At 41.0% G+C, this 20,245-nt stretch overlaps 1 protein-coding gene across 3 annotated transcripts in view; it reads right to left on the reverse strand.

The window, feature by feature from the left end:
* ALCAM (activated leukocyte cell adhesion molecule) overlaps window positions 1-20,245 on the reverse strand; it is a 123,569-nt gene that overhangs the window by 36,127 nt on the left and 67,197 nt on the right. For all 3 annotated transcript variants that reach the window (XM_052794382.1, XM_052794383.1, XM_052794384.1), the window contains exon 2: window positions 41-141. In XM_052794382.1, the coding sequence (XP_052650342.1) occupies window positions 41-141 (101 nt within the window). The remainder of the gene's footprint in view (window positions 1-40; window positions 142-20,245) is intronic.

Here is a 20,245-nt window from a genome sequence, read left to right on the forward strand (position 1 = left end):
TATACCAGCTTTAATGAATGTAAAGATAAGCTATACTTACATATTTCCATTTTCCAAACATAAGACCATCTGGTACTTCTAGACGACAAGGCATAGTAATAGTATCTCCATATACTGCATTTACTGTGTACAATCCCAGAGCTAGAGGAGAAACAGAAAGAGAGGAAACAAATTTTCAGTGTTTTCTTGAATTCCCATATGCTAGCTAGTGTTTAGTTCACAGCTATTACAAAAGCAGAGCCACCTCCTTTGCAAATGGTTATTTTCCAGCATGTAGGATTTATCCCCAAACCTCCAACAAAACAGGATTCCTGTCACTAAATTTGTTTACTTAAAAATTATGACCTTTTCGGACCCATGTTTCCTGCTGCAGTCAGTGGGAGCCAAGTGGATTTCCAAAGGGGATTGCACCCGCTCAACTGGATGAACACGTATTCTACAATCAGTATCCACAGCTATCGTGGCAAACTTAAAACTTGAAAAGGAAAATCCCTAAACTTTTTATTTTCTTCATCTGAAAAAATGGCCACTTCTGCCTGGAGAGGTTATGTTGCAATGCAATACTGTGAGGAGGCCATCAGACAAGTGATATTCTGACTGCTGCACTACATTAAAAACTTAGACAAGGAAGAAAAGAATGTTATTTAAATGCTGGGTTCCCTTAAACTTGGGAAACAAACTAGTCTGCACATTTAGATTTTGGAAAAATGAAGTGAAATGCTTCTATGAATTATTTAAGAATAGCTTTTTTGGAAACCTCAGCACAATGTTATTGTGCTAATGCATACAAATTTACAGAATAAAACTGACCCACTTGTTTTCATTGTCCAAAGCATGTGAATTGAACAAAAACAACAGACCCTAAAGTGATGAAACGTTAAGATGCAAGGAAGTTTAAAGGGGAAGATGTTACAACCTGGTGCATTTGCTATAATGCAACTTTGCTTTGCTCCTATTTCCCATAGTTGCCCCTGCTCTCAGTGATGCTCGCTGCTCCTTACACTGGACAGAGGTTTTGCCTCTGGTGCTTGCCCGGTGTCACTGAGCAAGTGTGCTGGCTGCCTGCTCTCACCCATACGTCTGTGGCCTTTGTCAGGGTCTTCTGCCCAGACACTCAGGACCTCCCGCTTTGCTCTCCCTTCATTTGCAACTGGAGCTGCAAAATCAAGGGCTTGCTGCCAAAGAAACCTTATTTAAGAGAGAGCAGTAGGATGCTGGTGATGTAGCCAGGGCCACAGAAACACCCAGTCCTTCTAGAGACATTCATTCTTCTGGAGATTCAGCCCTTCTTGCTAGGGCTGGAAAAAGCAAACCTCTTCCCATGCGTCCCCAAAGACCTGAGCCGCAGACCCTTTAACTTTTCCTGAGGCAGCCGCTGGAATGACCTGACAATTCTATTGAGTGCATATGTGCACTCTATAGGGAGGTTTTCCCAAGGGATTTTTTTTTCATTAAACAAAATCATGTCTTTTCAAGAGCCAAACACTGAATTCCTTGCCTACAATTTAAATTAGATAGTCTCCAGAGCATTTTCCTCAGGTGAGGACTTCAGAGCTCACTGTTAGCATCAGCTCCTATTTATCATTTGTATCACAGTGACAAATGAGGCTGTGACTTGTGCTATATGGTACTGCACAAAGAAATAGTATTCCAAAATCCTTCCTTAGGGACACTTGTAACCTGGATGGCATCACATGGTAAGGCAGAGAAGCAGGCAAGCAGGCTGGAGCTCAACGGACTAAAGGAACGCAGGAGATAACAGGCACAACTACCTGCACGTATCTTAAACTTTCTTTCCTTCACACTGCTCCTTTTCAACTAAACACCTGCTAATCTTCTTCTGATTCTGTTATATAATTAGTCACAAACATACTTTAGGTACATTATTCACACTGTAAGGACTGCATGCTCTAATTTGCTGTATGGTTTACAAAGACCAGCTGTTTTCTAAATGACAATAGCAGTTGGTCCACTAGATGGTGCTGAGTAAGTGCAATCTTTAAAAATCAAACCAGATTTTTTTGAAGAAATCAGCTAACTTCAATTTTATGGAAATAGGACCAATGTTTTATGAAATCAAACTATAAATGGAAGTAAAATTCAAAGCTGGAACAATTTTTTCCCTTGGCCTTCTCTTGCACTCATCCTCATTCTGCTCTCCAGGAGGGTGACAACACAACTTCGGCTTTGCAAGTTGAATCCCAATTTTCATTTCTGCTAGAGGTAGAAAAAACCCCCCTTTTTGGTTCCTCTCTCCCATGGGTGCAAAATTACAAGAGACTTGCAAATACATATTCAATTAGTAAACTGGTTAGTACCTGTTTGAATTCCAGTCAAGTATCATTTAGTAATGTGAAATTCTGTAATGGTATTTTGCATCACATGGAAAAAACAGAAACTGCTCCTCCTTGTAGGAGATATTGCCTCTCAATAGGGGAAAATAAAATGACCCTGTGAGATCTGTAATGTTGTTCTCTCCTAGACACCCATTTAACCCCTGCAAGTTGCTAAGGTAACAAGTACATGCTACCAAAGATGTGACAAAGAGCCTCAGGAGTGTGAATGAAACTGTATCTGGAAAGGATTTACATTTATAGCATTCAGAGCAGGTAATTGATGAATGGCCTGATAAAGACTGGTCCCCCTGCCCCCCAATCATGTCTTGCCATAAATTCTGCCTAAACTAAAATCATACAGTTTTCTAGGAATTTGTTAACACAGAACAAGACACACACAAGTTTTACTTTAAATATAGAGAAATGGTCCTTACAAGAATACAAGAGGCTGTAAATTTTTCTCCTCCCACTTCCATAGCAACAAATATAGGATATTTAAGGAGTGCAAACTAGTTGAGTAACTGCAAACTTTCACTGCAGGAACTGCAGTAACCTCTGTAAACCTATACATTTAAGAAATAAACAAACAAAAAACCACCTCAACAAGTTTGGAAATTCCTCTCTCTGTTGCTATTAGATATATTTGTAAAATGGTGGTATGAAGAAGAAAATAGAAGAAAATGATTGCTTAATGATATGACAGGGCTTACCTTCCACCATCATTTCCTGAGAGCCCTTTACATAGTTTCCAGCTCATTGTAAGAAAAAGAAAATGAAGGCAGGATCTACAAATACATAACAAATTGCTCCATGCCCTAACACAACACAGGGTCAATGTCAAGGCCCTTGTATCTCATTAACTGCAGGAGAGCGCAAAGGCAACTGTAGGGAATAATACTACAAGAAGTTAGTAGACACCATGCCCTGTCTTGCTGTATTTCTGACACATCTTTCTGTAGCTAATTATGAGCTCAGCGAGCTCCCCTGCATGATTTTCAGATGTTGCCTTCTAAAACTGAGCCAGCGCTGTTAACAACGCCACTAATTGAGAGGCAGGATCTTGTCCCATGTACACTGGGAGAAGCTCTACTTGAACTATCTACGAATTGCACCTATATACCAGGTTAATCCAGCTCACTGTCCTTCCATGTCTTTACATACAGGTTTGAGCAGGCTGAGGTTTAACTCATTTTCCCCACTTTGATCCAGTGCTGAAGAAACTCTGAGCCAGATTAAACCTTTCCATGTAGGTTTGGATATGCGAAGAAAGTAGCAGCATCAGGAGGTATGACAACTCAGAGAGAGATCCCAGCAGGACACAGTGAAATTGAGATGGCATTTGCTGTTGATGCTTTTAATTACAGTACTTTCCACATCCTCATGGCAGTGCTAACTGGCATCCTTCTTTGTCGCTCTCTCCGCCTGAGTTTCACAAGAGAAGAACCAAACAGTACCCACATATTTGGGTGACAAAGTAAAAAATCTGACTACTTGATCAGAGGCTTAAAGGCAGAGGAGGTGTGCTGTTGTTATTTTAGATCCTCACCAAGAGTATATGATGCAGGTCATAATTTAGACTAATTATTATTTTTAAATCAGTGGGATCATATAAGAGGAATGGATAGAAGGTGAATATCTAAAATTCTGGAAGCTGATGCTTCTCCAGAGAAAATAACAAAAGCTGTAGGAAGCATATGGAAAGCAGCCACGTTTTCCACCTCTACCTTCCATTTGAAATACTGAATATTTTTCTTGCCGCAAACATCTTTTTAAAGTGCTTAAGAGTAACATTTTTGTGACAAATGTAAAACAGAACAAGGGCTGTTCAAACACCCTTTAGATGCAAGATCCACAGGAGACTATGAACCTGTATCTGGAAACTATGACTAGCAGAGGTACTGCCCAAAACTCATCTTCACCAGCCTGCTCGGCTGCCTCACAGCACAGCTTACTTCCAGTTACTAAAGCAATGGAAAAGTGGGCAGCTGAACCTCCCTCAATGCCCTGGAGTCCACTGATTTAAATGATGTTTTACATCTGCAAAGATGTCCTGTATTTTCCTTCTGCACCTAATTTTTTACTGCTGATGTTTCTGCCCCAGCAGGTTCAGCAATGATGCTTTCTATTACATTTTCTGGACCCAAGGAGCAAGGTCTCATTACCAGAGAACAGCAGGACACGTTGGCTACTACAGTTCTTTGCAGCAATCAGCAGCAGCAAGCAGGGGAGGTCAATTAGCAGCTTCTGGAATGGAAGCGTCCAAACCCAAGAGCTATTATGTCTATTTAGCACCTACTTTGGAAAGTTAACCACTTTGGAAACTCTATATTAGGATTAGCACTCCATATCTTTACTTGAGGTTTTGGTCCTCCCATCTTATCTCCAGGTAGCCCAGATTAGCTTGTATTTAATATGTTGTGGGAGGTTAAAAAGGTTTGCCTCATAAAATAAATATTTTATGAAAGTTGCTTGCTATCAGCTCTTAAGTAGCAACAGGCAGATTTTTCTTTCTGCCTTCCACTTCCTAAATGCATTTCAGCAATATAGGCATACACATAGGTCCTCTTGAGCATCCACTTAGGTACCAGCATAAATGGTTGGTACCAGCCTAAGTGACTTCTTTTAGGAAACATCAGTATTTCACAAAAACAATAATTACATGTTCTTAAGATCAGGAAGTCACCTTTTCAAATCATAGAATCATTTAGGCTGGAAAAGACCCTTAAGATCATCAAGTCTAACTGTAAGCCTAACACTGCCAAGTCCACCACTAAACCATGTCCCTAAGTGCCATGTCTACACGCTTTTAAATACCTCCAGGGATGCTGACTCAACCACTTCCCTGGGCAGCCTGTTCCAGTGCTTGATAACCCTTTTGGTGAAGAAATTTTTTCTAATATCCAATCTAAACGTCCCCTGGCACAACTTGATGCTTTTTCCTGACACCCACCTCACTACAGCATCCTTTCAGGTAGCTGTAGAGAGCGATAAGGTCTCCCCTCAGCCTCCTTTTCTCCAAACTAAACAACCCCAGTTCCCTCAGCTGCTCCTTATAGGACTTGTTCTCTAGACCCTTCACCAGCTTCATTGCTCTTCTTTGACTATGCATTTATTAACAGTAACTTTTTTTTTTTTTTTTTGAGACTAAGCAGTATACGAATGACAGCTGGGTGTTGGTACAATGCAAAACGGATTAGAAAAAAACTCCAGCTTTGAATGAGACAAGACTTGACAGCACAAACTTACTGTCCCAGCACTATTAAATTAAAAGCACTACTTAGAGAAAAAATTAAGAGAGTTCACGGAATCCCAGACTGGTTGAGGTTAGAAGGTACGTCTGGAGGTCATCTGGTCCAACGCCCCTGTTCAAGCAGGGCCACCTACAGCCAGTTGTCCTGGACCATGTTCAGATGATTTTGAGTATCTCCAAGGATGGAGACTCCACAACCTCTCTGGGCAACGTGTGCCAGTGCTCAGTCACCCTCACAGGAAAAAAGTGTTTCCTGATGTTCAGTTATGTCCTGCATTTCAGTCCGTGCCCATCGCATCTTGCCCTATTACTGGGCACCACTGAAAAGAGCCTGGCTCCATCTTCTTTGAAGCCTCCCTTCGGGTATTTGTACACATTGATGAGATCCCCCCTGAGCCTTCTCTTCTCTGGGCTGAACAGTCACAGCTCTCTCAGCCTTTCCTCATAGGAGAGATGCTCCAGTCCATCGTCTTCATTGCTCTTCATGGCCTTCATTGGGCTCTCTCCAGTATGTCCCTGTCTCTCGTACTGAGGAGCCCAGTAATGGACACACCACTCCAGATGTGGCCTCACCAGCACTGAGCAGAGGGGAAGGATCACTTCCCCTGACCTGCTGACAATACTTTGCCTAATGCAGCCCAGAATACCATTAGCCTTCTTTGCTGCAAGGGCACACTGCTGGCTCATGTTCAACTTGGTGTCCACCAGGACCCCCAGGACCTTTTCTCCAACACTGCTTTCCAGCTGGTTGGCCACCTTCCATGCTGCATGGAAGTTGGACTTTTCAGACAGGACTCAACTTTCAACTATTTTTTTCTCCCTCTCTTTTCCTTGCCTGGCAAAAAGTAACTTTTCCAGTAAGACATTTAGTAAACTTTAAAGACATTCATAACACTGATCATGGGAGCAGAGAAGGGAAAATACAGCAAACATGTCATGGACTTCATGTTTCCCTACCTGGGCCTGACAAAGTCACCTGTATGGATATAATGGGACTTTAATCATCCTTTTTGCTGAGCCTGGGAGCCAAACACTGCTCAGTCTTGAGTCTGCAGACCTCTGCAATGGAGGCCCAGGTGCCATTTTTTTCAACAAGCTTGTCCTTGTGATCCAGCTCACTTTACTGAAAACGAGCCTCTTCACATGAGCTACAACAGGCACTCTTACGCACAGCTCACACAGACTTGCCCTTGGTCATTAATCTTCTGACATAGCACAGAAAACATAAGATACACTTCAGGATGTAAAAAGACTGGTTTAAAGCAAGCAAAAAGGGAAAAAAAAAAAAAAAGGCTCGTGTTATCAAAATTCATGCATATGACAGCCCCCATTTCAGTTTGGTGGTTACTTGTTTCATATGCTGGCCATCAAAATAGGGAAGCAGGGCAAGCAATTCCAAGAAAATTCAAACATTGATTATCTTCACCTTACAAATATGATTAAAGACAAAAAAGTATGTGTTTGTGGATATGTTATCTGATACAGGTTATATAAACAGTACATTGTTTCTTATCTCTACCTGTTTAAATAGTGAAACAAATCCACACGTGGGTGATTAGGATTTCAAAAAGACTATTAGTTACAAGAGAATCATCCTATTATTCAAGAGGGAAACTAACTGCAGATAAACATATCCAACAGTATTTAATGTAACATACATTTGTAAAACAACGTAACAGAACTTGCTGAAGGGTTCTTGTACTTTATCACAGCATTCCTTCAATGAGTTTTAAACCCTGAATAATATTAAAGCGCAGGCAATTTTAACACCAAAGGAAAAAAAATCCTTTATCATCTTATAAGCACTCATGCAGTGGACAGCAATTACCCTTTGGAATTGTCACTGCTAACTTGAGCTCTTTGAAGATGTGAAGTAACTGAATGGAAATGCACATTTGAGGCTGGGTTTTTTTTGTGGGGGCAGGGGGGGAAGACCCAACTCAAAACATCGTTGTGACTCTGGAAGATGTTGAATTCTCTTTTGACAAGCTGGTCAAAGAAACACCTACTTAACTCCAAAGATGCAAGAAGCCAAACCCACACAAACAGGAGCACTTACATGCTTAACACTGATTTTGGCAACTAGTCAGGCAGATTAGGGAGATGATGGGGCTTGGCACCCAGCAACATCAAGGCATCGGGCAGTGCAGATCAGGAAACAGGCAGGGTATTTAAAGCTAAAGAGATACTGAAAACACCAGAGCTGGAGAGCAGGCATTAAACGTCAGCAGAATTCAGCTATCATTGGTCTACACAAAGCATTATGCTTGTTTAAAACACCCAGAGTTTCTCCTTATAAATGAGGAAAAAATGCTAAAGGAAACACATCAAGACTTCAGAAATCCTCCCTCCTATGAACACTAACAACTAATATGCTCCTACTCCTTTCAGATTCCATACAAATCAAATGTTTTCCTTATCAGTACAAAGAAACCAGCTATAATTAGGAACTAGCTGAGATAACCTGTCTCATCCACCAAGGCTGCATGGGCTCTATCACCTTATCATTAAAGAAAACCTCAGCCCCCTCCTCCATCTCTGGTCAAAAAGACAGAGGCCAATGCATGCTTCTCACTGGCGTTTTGCTCTATAGTTCAGCCCGTCATGCACTGCACGGGAGGAACAGTTTTCCTGCACGAGCCCATGGCTTTGTATGTGCGAGCTCAAGGCTGGGGCCTCCATGAGTTTAGGTCCAAAATCCCACGGAGCACTCTAATCACAGATTTCAAAGTCCTACAACATGACCAGATAAAATTCTGTGCTGCGTGCCTGTTCAAAAACCAGACTACTTAACTGCTCTTTATTTCACTGAGGGCTATTTCTGCTCCGAGATTTCAAAACACCCAGCTGTTTCAGTATTTCAGTGGCTATTTTCCCCACTTCCCCCACCAGAATACAGCTTCCCTTCCTCTAAGCTTTGCTTGTAGCTTGATTTGGAACGACTTTAGCGCAGGCTTTTGAAAAGATTGAGGGAAATTTCAATCTACAAGGCAGAGGTCTTAGAAAGTTATGTCCTTCCAAGAGCAGATGGGTTTGTAGTAGATGCTACAGTGCGTAGTTTACAGTGGCGATCATTACTGTAAGCTTTACCCTAGGGAGGTGCACACTGAGCGTTTCTCTGAACATTTTCCATCATCCTTGCTGCTAAAGGAGTACACTGGAGACCACACAGAAGAAAAGTTTCCTCAGTCTGAATGTACCAAATGCCTAGATTGCATCTAAAAAATGATGACTAATAACCTTTTGTCAGCTTAGGAACTTCAAATGTTATATATAAAGCAATAATCATGACAGTAACCGTAATGATAAAAAGTTTCTAGAATTTTTGTTAGATATGCAAAAGAAATTTGTACATAGTCATACTCCTTTAAAATTTGAATGTCCATCATTAAATGCATTATCGTTGCCACTTAAAGTAAAAGAGATACTACTTTCCAAGTCAGCAAAGCTTTTAAACTATATAAAATCTGCTCCTACCATTAGCTCATGCAAAGCTTGAGACCAAATGGTCAATTCAAAGCTCAGTAACTGATGCAAAACACTACTGCAAAATGAATTACTTGTGTCAGCACATCAACCTTCCTACCTTCCCACCTCAGCCTCTGTTCCAATGCCTAGCTCCAAGAAGACAAAGGAAACTGCTAAGACCAATATCTCTGAAACAGGACCAGCAAAGCTCTGGTTTGCTTGGCAGCAGTAAGCCCATCTCTGCTTTTTAATCCAGTCCCTTTTAAATCAGGAAGGCTCCAAAATCTGCTAAAGAACTGGAAGGAAAACCCATGGAAGCTACCAGTGCCTTTGTACTGCATGGGCTTTGTTATAGCAAAATTTTCCTTTCAAAGGGAAAGTCCTAAGCTTCTTTATACAAACCACCACCCCAAAACATCACCTGTGATTTCAATGGCCTTCTAATCACACTATTTTATGGAAACCCTAGCTTTTGGCTCAGAATTACTAACTCTATTTCTGGATTCGGTGGTAATCCAAAACCAGTCAGATTTGTTTTGCAGGCTGATTTGCCGGTTTAAGTTTTCAAGCCCTTTGAGTAAATCTTACAGGTTTTAAAAAGTTACATATATAGTGGTGTTGCTGTAAGTAGGAAAAAATATAGTGTAATTCCAAGCAAATATTTACAAATAGGACTTACGGAAAAAACATCTAGCTACTTAAAAATGCTTGAATTAGTATAAGGCTAGCAGAGACAATGTTTCCACAAGATCTGGGTGGAACCACGTCAAAAGACACTTCCAACATTGGCAAGTTGTGGTCAGCATCAGAAAACCCAGCTGTGTTTTTTCTGAGCACCGTACAGTGGGGAAAAGAAGCTATCTTTCCCACAGTTGACGCTGCAGCTGAAAGGCCACTGTTAATGATATACTGTGATGCAAATTTTTACAAAACATTGCTTAGGATAGTTCTTATAATTCAGAGGAAGAGGTAAGATGGCCAATGTATCTTCTTGTAAATACTTCTGTTCAATATGCAGCCATGACTAAAGGAACTATGATTTTTTTTTAAACATACTGAAAAATTGAAAATAATTTATTAGTTACCAACATATGGCGTGATTTTTTACAAATGGTCTGGCACATCTGCCAAGGAAGTGAGTTGTAGCTTACTGAAGTTTGATAGTACAAGCTATCTGCCAAGAGATGAGCAGCAAATGCGGGAAAACGGTTTGAGTCAATACTGCAATGCATTTTGACTTTAAAGTGTATACCTAATTAGGCAAAACAGGATCAACAAGCCTGTGTAGCTTGGTGAAACTTCTCACTCTTTCTGAGGTTAGCCTTTGGCTGCTCCTGCAGCGTACTTCTGTTATGCTTCTCAGTTGCCCTTCCAAAGCACTTTTCCATTTGCTAAAACTACTCCAATTGTTTTTTATCTTCTTGTTATGCTAGTCAGCAATGCTGCTGTGTATCCAATAGCTTAAAGAGACTTAAAAGTTTCTATTAAGTCAAATAAAACCTGTAGCTCAAAAATAATTACCTAAAATCCCCATTATATTTTGCTATGAATCCTTTTTTCCTTTTTTTTAAAAAATCAATAGGCAGCATACTAAAAAAAGAGCTGGCCTTCTTGCTTTTTCATAACTTGATATTGACAGTGTGGATCAATATACCCCACAGGCTAATAGTGCAGAAAAAACACATAATTTATACATAAATGCTGAATAAAAGGCTAAACAGCATATGTTTTTCCTATCAGAACTATGAGAGATTTTGTTTTGGTACTCTAACTAAGAGTATATTGCCCTGTCATCCTAGATTTTAAGTCAATGTCAAGTTGGCAGTGCACCAAGGGAGAAGACTTTCTGAAAAAGGAGGCGGAACTTTTGCTACTGGTATCCTTCCCCTTGCGCATGCTGCTGCCTCACTGTGGCGAGAGGCCTGGGAAATGGGGCTGCAATCGTGGTGGCACCGGAGCGGAGACGGCAAAGGGGGCCCAAACCTGCTGACTCCTTCCAGAGGCACCTGGAAACCGATGGACTGCTTCTCATGGGGTCAGACACTTGGGCTCCCTTTCTACCACAGCCACTAACCTCTTCCCATCAGCCTGCACAGGATTAAACCAAACCAATGAGAAGAAGCAACCGTAAGATGACAAGGAGGTGGTCACTGCATCCCACTTGGTCAACGGCTGTTTCTGGGAAGGTGCAATCACAGCCCCGCGTTAAGACTTCACTGTGATCACGATTTAACAAAAACCAGTAGTGCATCTGAGTCCCTGACCAGGGTGCACCTCTCCAACTATGGAAAGCATGGGGGAAAAAAAAAAGTTTTCTTTCACACACATTATGGTCCACATTTGCTAGTAAAGCATACTTTAGCTTGTCTATGTACAAGTATCCCTTGTAAGTACATCCCTTTAGATATTGGTCTGTGAGGATCCATAAGCAGGTAAGAGGAAGAGCAGATGGACCTTCCATATACAGTTGGTTTAGGAGTTAGGCACTATCTAAGAAATGTATGCCTTATTGATCTATACTCCAACTCTTGCATCAAAACAAAGGAAAAAATAGTTCAAGCAAGCCCCTAACTTTGGAAAAGCAGCCAATAAGCAGCAGTTTCTTCCCCCTGGCATCGGCTAGATGCAAGGATGCACACAAAGACTACAGCATCATAGGAAAGTCTGACCCTGACTCCACTCCACCTACTCTCAATCAAATACATGGAAGGGCTCTGTGGCCATGTTGGCAGAGCCAACAGCAGCATTAAAGCTACTTGGTTTTCCTCACTTGCTTTCTGCACCTTTTCTACTTCCACTTAGTGAAAATTGCATGGTTAACATACCTAAGGCTTGGCAGTACAGTAACAGATAAGAATTATCCATACTTCCCAGTGTAAAGGTAAATAAAAAAACCCACTTTATTTCTTGATAAATGAAAACTTAGTAACAATTTGTATTTTTAAAAAAGATGTACTTCCCAAAACATGTATACATTTCTTCACGCTTAAAGAAATGTAAGGAGTCTCAAGAGAAAAATTAAGGTACCAGAAAGCAAATCAGACGATCATTTTGCAAAGTATGGGGGAGGGGGGAAATCACTGATGACTCTGCTTAAAAGGCAATAAATGCAATGGAAAAAACCTAGGAATTAGGAAAAACAAGGTAACACAAAAAATTAGAAAAACTAATGTAGTTAAATCAATGCTACCACAGTTGTCCTATGCAAAGGAATCTCAACAGCAGACACTGTTCTAACCACTTCCCTCCAGTGAGTTGTCTGCATTCTGCCCGCAGTCCTCCTTATAGGAAGAGTCACTTCCCTTCTGCCTGTCTAGGATCCTTCCAAATTGAAAATTGGTGCCTGGCAGTTTTCAATAATGTTATTTTTTTAACCATGCGTGTTGTTCCTCTACTTCAAATCATGATTTACTCTGTCAAGTAATCCTAAAACAAAGAAAAAAGCCAGATCTCTACTACTGACCATGTTCCAAATCTGCAAACCTTACCCTCTCCATTGCCTGCACATTCACCTGGGCATTTGCTTACTCACGCAAAACTGTAGTGAGGTTCAGCTCCCCAGCTTCTGCCACAGGCTTGCTATCTGCTATCAGCAATCCTCTCTGCAGCAAATGGGGTATCCAGCAAGCAGAGAAGAATCTGTGGTGAGAAGGCATTTTTGCTTCTCTTTCTTTATCAGTACTCTGAACCATTTGCAGAAGCTCCACCTGTATTCCTGTAATAATCCTGTACACCCCAATAAGGACGAAATAAAATATTTGGTGAATGGAAGTTTGATAGGCAACTTGCAGAAGTGTGCAATGCAGCTTCCACTGACCCTCCGCTGAGCTGGGCACCCGAAAAAAAAAAAAAAAAGAGCCTCGCAGAAGTTACAGCTTCGAAGGGCATAGATGAAGGACAGATTTATCCTTCCATAATGCTGAGTGGGTGGAAAAAGCTGTACATGCTTTCAACAGAAAACATCCAGGCCTTCCAAATTAAGGAAGTAGATTGGTAAATGCAAAGCATCAGCTTTATGTGCCATCAGGTGGCTCTGGTTGCATGGACAACCCCCCAGCTGATGATAGGCTTTTGGCTGCTCCATCTGTTTTCCAACTGCATTCCCTACTGATAAGGGAGAGGACAAAGTGAGCAGGTGAGATTAATGTAGCCTCCCCAAATCATCAACAGGTCTTTGTTACCTGGAGACAAGACCTATCATTTCACTGATAGCACAATAACATAGGTGTGAGGGGAGAAAAGCTCATTGAAAGTATAATGCTACAAATCCTTATGATTTATGCTAAAATAAGTGACTGACAGCTCCTCTGAGGCTCTCTTTAGATTTAATGGGCTCCTCACAGACACAGCTTTTTAAATTTCACAGATGCCTGTAGCCAGGCCTGGTACTGGCAACTGTCTCCTGCTGTAGGAGAATGAGCTGAAGCAGATGTGTACTTTCGGCAACAGGAGAAATCAGCATTGCCTTTATTTCTGAAAGTTTCACCCTTGCCTGCCTTTCTTAACCAGTATGCTGAAAATTAAGAGAAGTGTCAGCAACACAAACTGCAAACTATGTATAAAAAGAAAGAGTTAACATTACACAGACTCTTATTCAATGGTGAAACATAGACACACGGATATGGAAATATGTAAGGCTGGTGTGACTTCGGTGCCCATCATTTCTACTTGTGGATATTACTGACATGTGTGATGCTATGAAAAGCTGCCAAATATCGGGGTTTGTTTCCACCTCATATGTATTTACATATGTATGTGCATATATAAGCTAGCATCTGATGTGCTATTACTTTCCTGCTTTGCATGAATTCTTTATTGTTTTTTACCAAAAAAACCCATTGCTTAAAATAATGCTGCATATATAAAACAATGCTGGAAACGACCACACAACTGCAGCTCAAATCTGGTAGACACATCTTACAATGATTTTCCAATATAATATAACATTAGAATATACAGGTACTGTCCAGTTACTGAACAAATTGTCGTTAAGTCTCAGCTGCCCTCTGGAGAAAACCATGAAGGGTTAGAAAATGCAAAGTATGGTTCCTATTCATTTTTTAAATTAATGTAAGAGTTACTTTCTAGAATTTTAAGCTGTAGGCATTGCTTTGTGCAAATACAGTGTTGCTATAAAGTTTAAAAGCAGCAGCATACGTTGTAAGGCCTATCTGTAGTCCCCAAAAGGCTATCAAAAAGTTACTGTGAGCGTGTGCAAACAGAAGCAATACAGAAGTTCAATCTTTCAAATAGTTATGCGCATATTTATCTTCAAGAACAAATAGTCCCACAGCATGAGGACGAAGGCACAAAACATCAGCATTACTACTAGAAAACAGTTATGCTGACTAGGCTTACTTCCCTATTATTATACATATTGTGGTACCTTCCTGGACCCCATTTATAAGATAATAAAGAGGCACGATCAACCGATTGCTCAGTGGCCCAGCCCAGCCCAACCTTCAGTGAAGCACTTCAGGACCGCTGTAGAGCCACTCTTACTTCCAGAGCCCCCCAACTCCAGGCATGCAGCACGCACCTCTGCCACATATAAAACCCGGGACACGGCTTGCAGGAACAGAGAAACTTTGACTACGCGGGTAGTACACTATGCCGGCTTTAGGGAACGCGTTCGCTACGTGCCACTCATTTCGACATAGTCCTGAACAGCAGTATCAGAAATGATAGCAGCTGCACAGACTTGGATGCTTGTAATTTTAGATTTTGATGTGAATGGTTGAGTAAACAGCAATTCCTTCAGAGTAGCCCACCTCGGTTAGATGCGTGGCTTCCAGCGCAGAGTGGCCGCATTTACAGTGTCATTGAATCTCTCTGTAAACACATATCTTGGTGTGAAAGTTGGCCACTTTCTCTATATACCTGTCAGAAACTCTTTGTGGAGAAGGCAATCGTGTTTTAGTTAGCATGACAGCCTCTGCAGTGCATTATGCTCTTGTAAACTGCATTAGTGCAGAACTGCACTTTTAAGTACAGTTCAACGTGCTGTTTTGGCCTACATATTTGGGCCATAATGACCAATTTCCTTATCTAGGCACTGCTGCTGCCCATATCACCACTTCTCCCTGAGCAGGAACACACAAGAAAGATCTCCCGAGCCGTTTTGATTTGTGGCAGGAGCTTTTACCTGTACGCTGCTAGTTACCCATTTTTTGACACTAACCATGTACTCAGAGCATTGCCATTCTGCAACAACCATCGAAGACAAGGTGTTTGCTACGTAGCCCATATGTTAGCCAAGCACACAAGATACTGCAGGGCCACGCTGAAGCAGATCACCTGCTGAAGTGCAGAGCCTTCATGTGCATCTTTATACCGCAGTACTGCAAAGTAAATGAGAGGTACCTTCTTTCCAACCTTGTGTTTTCTGCAGAGAAACAGCATTTGCACAGGGCCCAGAGAGATACTGCTTCAGCTTTTGGTAAGTTAAAAGCATCCCTGAGTCTGTCAGTCACAGGTTGTCCGGCTGTGCTGTGGCTCTCAAAGCCATCATACCCGAGGGGACTCCTAGAGCACCCACCGCTTGCAGCCCTTCCTAATCACTACTCTGTATCAAGAGGAATGCGACCGTGCTGGATACCTGGCAGAAAGCACTTCTGAAAGGCCAAAACAGTCTCACAGCTACTTCGAGCCATTTCTTAGCATCAGGAGGGGTGCTAGGATGGCTAAGTGGGGCAAAGGATCTGGCCCCCAAAGACAAAAACTTGTTCTTCTGTCTTTTGTGAGGAAGCAGAACAATTTTTGATAGTCTCCAGCTTTTGTAAAAACATGCACTAATTAGCACACATATTTTAAAAAATGCCCCTATACCTAATTATTCTGAAGAAATCTTGAAAACTAATTATTAGTTCTGGAACCCTTTTTCCTTTTTGAAGCCAGATGGTGCCCTTCCTAAAATACCAAGGCTAGAGAATTATTTATGTGAGCTTTGACCACATCTGAACAGCTCAGGGAATGATGTATTTTTTTAATGCCCTGATACTGACAACAAGCCTTTTTACTCTAAATTAATGGGAAACAAATGTCGCACAGTGAAGATAAAAGTGACTTTGCAAAGTTTTATTCTTTAGAAGTTGCCTTTTTTAAGAGACAAAGGTCCTTGCAGAAATGTCAGTATCTGCTTGTCTGACAGAACGGAGGGATGCCATGGCACGTGTGTGTTCTCACGACATGTGTGGTATGGGTTGTGTGTGCATGCAGGGAATCAATGGTATTTGGGATAATATACCTAATTTTAGGTTGGTCTTAACTGGGTCTTGCAAAAAAACCAACAACAAAACCCCAACAAAACCAGCCCCACCACATACAGAAACAAACCAACCCCCAGAGTAACCCATGCCACCCTCCAGCAAAGCAGCAGCTGCCTTTAGCTTCTCACAGGTACAAATCAGCTTTTTAGGCTGATTTGCTTTGTTTAACTTTTTAATAGGCTTTTCTTTTTCTTAAATGCATTTGATAGGCAAATTCATTCTGAAAGACAGATGTCCACAGCCTAAACCAAACCACAGAAAAGCGAAGAGGCTGGGTTTTGAGACCCGGTGCAGGCGTCAGGTGTAGTCCCCCTGGAGCAGGGTTTCAGTGCAGCCCCTACTCACCAGCCGGTCCCCTGTCATTCCTCCCTGCGAAGAGCAGGACGGGGACCTTTGAACGGGAACCCACAGCTTCTGCACACAAGGGCTGTGAACCTGGACCTTCAGAAACAGTGCTCAAAAGCATCTTTTTAAAAGAAGTCAGTAAGAGCCTAAAAATCCCAGACTTTCCACTTACAGATTGCTGTTTTCACCAGTGAATCTCAACGCGCTTTCCCATGGACATAACTGCTTTTATTCTTGTTTTAAAACAGCATAGGAAAGGTCCGCGGATGTGCAACGCCTTGCCCACCATAGTGAGGAGGGCTGCCAGCTGCGGCAGAGCCGGGACAGGTAGGAAGAAGCGATGGACAGTTGGCACAAAGAAGCTTTGAATTGGGTGACAGACCACCAGGCTGCAGAGTTGGAAGAGGGTTTCTGCAGCACCATTCACGTTATACCCTTGGCATTATCCTAAAGCACTGCTTAATAAGCATCATGCTTCTGCTTTGAGGCTGAAATACCAAGTCCCTAAAAGTAGCTTCCCACCTGAACCTGCCTTCTGTGCACCAACAGCTGCTCCAAGAATTATATTTCCTCTCTAGACAGTCCATACAAATATCTGAAATTGGCTGCTGCACGATTGAAATGAGTCCAACTTAAAATTAGTATCCATCATAGCTATTTTAACAAAAACCCTCAACAATCAAAACAAGACACCTTAAATCAAGCTGAATGCATCTAAGTAGGTTTTCATTATCTAGATTTGTCTTAGGTACATGTCATTTCTTTCTCATTAAATTGCAATATAAGCCATTTTGTACATATAAAAATATTAAAGCATATTTTCTTCTCAAAATGACTAAAATGTGATAAAAGCCCACACAATACTTCCCTTGCCTTGATGCTTTCAAGAGAGTACCATATGGCTTGTCTGAATCCCTCAACAAGAGGTTTCCTGAATTCAAAACTGATTTGATTTGGCAGCTCCTTCTTTAGAAAATGTAAATTCCCATAACATATTTTAAATTATATTCTAACAAAACATTGTTTTCTTGTCATAAGTATGGGCAAGCTTTTACACATTTTTCATTTTCACCGTGAAGGTAAATTCTTCAGCTTTTAGAACTGGCAGTAGTGTTATTACCAAACATAGTATCTCTGCAAATTATTAATAAAGTAGTATTTCATAGGTGCCTCAATGCCTCCCCTGTATCTCACAATATTAGGCACTCCAAAGATCTGGAGTATGTGGTAATCTTTCTTAAACAGCCATGCAATCTAAGTAAGAAAGAAAAGCAAAGGAGAAGAGGCTTATTGAAAACTCTTTTCTTCTACAGAAAAGCTGCAACACAAAACTCTCGTAACTGGCAGAGGCCGGGCAGGCAGCATTTGGCAGGATGACTACTTTGGATTGGGTTCCTCACAGTCCTGCTACAGAAGACCATCCCTTTCTAGGACTTGTCTTACAGACCAACCAAAGTAAGAAAACCAACAACTAAAGGCTTTTCTGAAGAAATCAGCTTATGGGTCCAAATGAAATGCAGTAAAATATTCCGGTTTTGTTCTGGATTTCACACCAGACTGAAATCACTTCTTTGTTTCTCAGGAAGGATACAACAGCTGCAACAGAAATTGCTATTTAGTTACACTTCAGAGAACAAAGTAGTTTGTCATCATAGGATGCTTCCGTACTCCTAAAAATAACTGGAATACAGTTAGTACTATACACCTTCTTTAGAGCTATGGTAGAGCCTTTTCTTTCCACCTAAGGAAAATGAAGCTTGTGTGATTGTGCTGCTCATGGGTACCCCCAGAGGAAGCCAACAGGTTAAGAAGTTGACAATTTTCATTAAAGTTCCACAGGGAAATAGAAGATACTTCATATCCAGAAGTGTCATGAAGCCGGGAAGGAGGAAAAAAAGAAAAAAAAAAAAGAAAAAAGAAGGTAGTGGCCAGCTGAGAAAAATGCTGCAAAACTAGCTTAAATTGACAGGCTACCAGGGCATCCACCCTGCAGAGAAATTTGCAAGGGTCCCAGGAGGAGAGAAGCTTCCATCTCCAGAGGACACACCGACAGGCCTGGAGCCAGGGGAAAAATAGCCATTATTAGCTCTACTGCCTCTCATTTACGTAGTTACCTCTCTGCACCTCTATTTCCAGTCATTTCTGTGGAAAAGGGTAACCTGAGCTCTCAGGGATGCAGACACCCAGGAGCATCACTCCCAGCATAATGGACAGATGGCAGGAAGATACAAGGGAGCATCAACCCCCCCCAGTATTTGAAGTCATCATCCAGCTGAAATGGTCCTTAACAGATAGACAAGGTGAGCTACGATTGTAGACCTGTTTTTCTATCCCCAGTTATTAAGGAACAAAATAGTGGTATACTGTTCAAGCAGAAGTATCACTTCATTAAAGCTATTATTTGAAAAGCAGGAAGACAACAGGAAAAAATGTCTTCCACCCCAAAACCAACATTCAGGGAATTCAGAGGGTGCAGCAGATTCGCTTTATCAAGGCACAATCCTAACTAATCTTACAGAAGCAATTCTAATTAGGCAGGAAATGAAGAACGGTTCCTTTCAGGCTGGCTGAAAGAACAGTGGATTGATTTAAATCAAATCACTGATTTTAATCATGGATTTAAATCAACCAAGCAGGACACCTTGATTTAGCTCATCAACTTTAATCTTGTACTTTTTACTTTTTTCCTAATGAAAGCTCATTCATTTTGTTAAGATAATGTGCAGAATTGTAAAAAGCGCACACTATGTTAAAATGGATTAAAATTTTTATTCTCCCTCAACATTGATGACTTGTGACTACAAAGCCTGAGCTAACTAATTTTTTAACAGAGTTAAAAAGCATCACTTTTAAAAATCATTCAAATTTGAAAGCTTATATGTGAAACACACTGCAAATTATTTTCGAGATTGTAATAAATTTAAGCCTTGATAAATATAAAGGATTTCTGCTTAGTTTTTTTCTAAAACTATTTAGGTAAAACACCCCAAACTTGCAACATCATAGACTTTAATCTATTTGTGTTGAAGAACATTAGAGCCCAGTAAAAGGTAATGCATTACATTATTTAGGGACACCTATAGATAGTATGTAACCTGGTATTACACAGCATTGTCTTAAAAAAAAAAAAAAGTAAAAAGCTTGCAAGATGTTATTGTGGCCTCCATTAATAAAAATAAATGAGGAAAGTGTTGGTACTGGGATCACAATGCTGAACTACTCAGAGTACTTCGAATATGTCATAGAAATCCTGATCAGATGCTATCCAGAAGAAAAAAAGCTTCATAATGTATTGTGGGGAAAAATAATCCAAAGCAAGTGTCAGCGGAAAGGAAGAGGACACATACGGACAGTACTCGTGCTGGAAAAGACCCGGAGGTGACAGAAGAGCAGAGCGGATTTCGTGTGTAGGTACTTATAATACAACGTGGCAGCAGTGTAGGGAACAACAAAGTGTGTTAGTAAGAATAACGAAAGAGACATTAAAATGATTTAAGGGATGTTTCAGGAGAGTGGGCTGACAAACACATTATATCTGGTATGTACAAGCATTACCAGTGTACAGCATTAGTGTTTCA

This window comes from Harpia harpyja, chromosome 8 (assembly GCF_026419915.1).
Source record: "Harpia harpyja isolate bHarHar1 chromosome 8, bHarHar1 primary haplotype, whole genome shotgun sequence".
NCBI classification, from domain to species: domain Eukaryota; kingdom Metazoa; phylum Chordata; class Aves; order Accipitriformes; family Accipitridae; genus Harpia; species Harpia harpyja.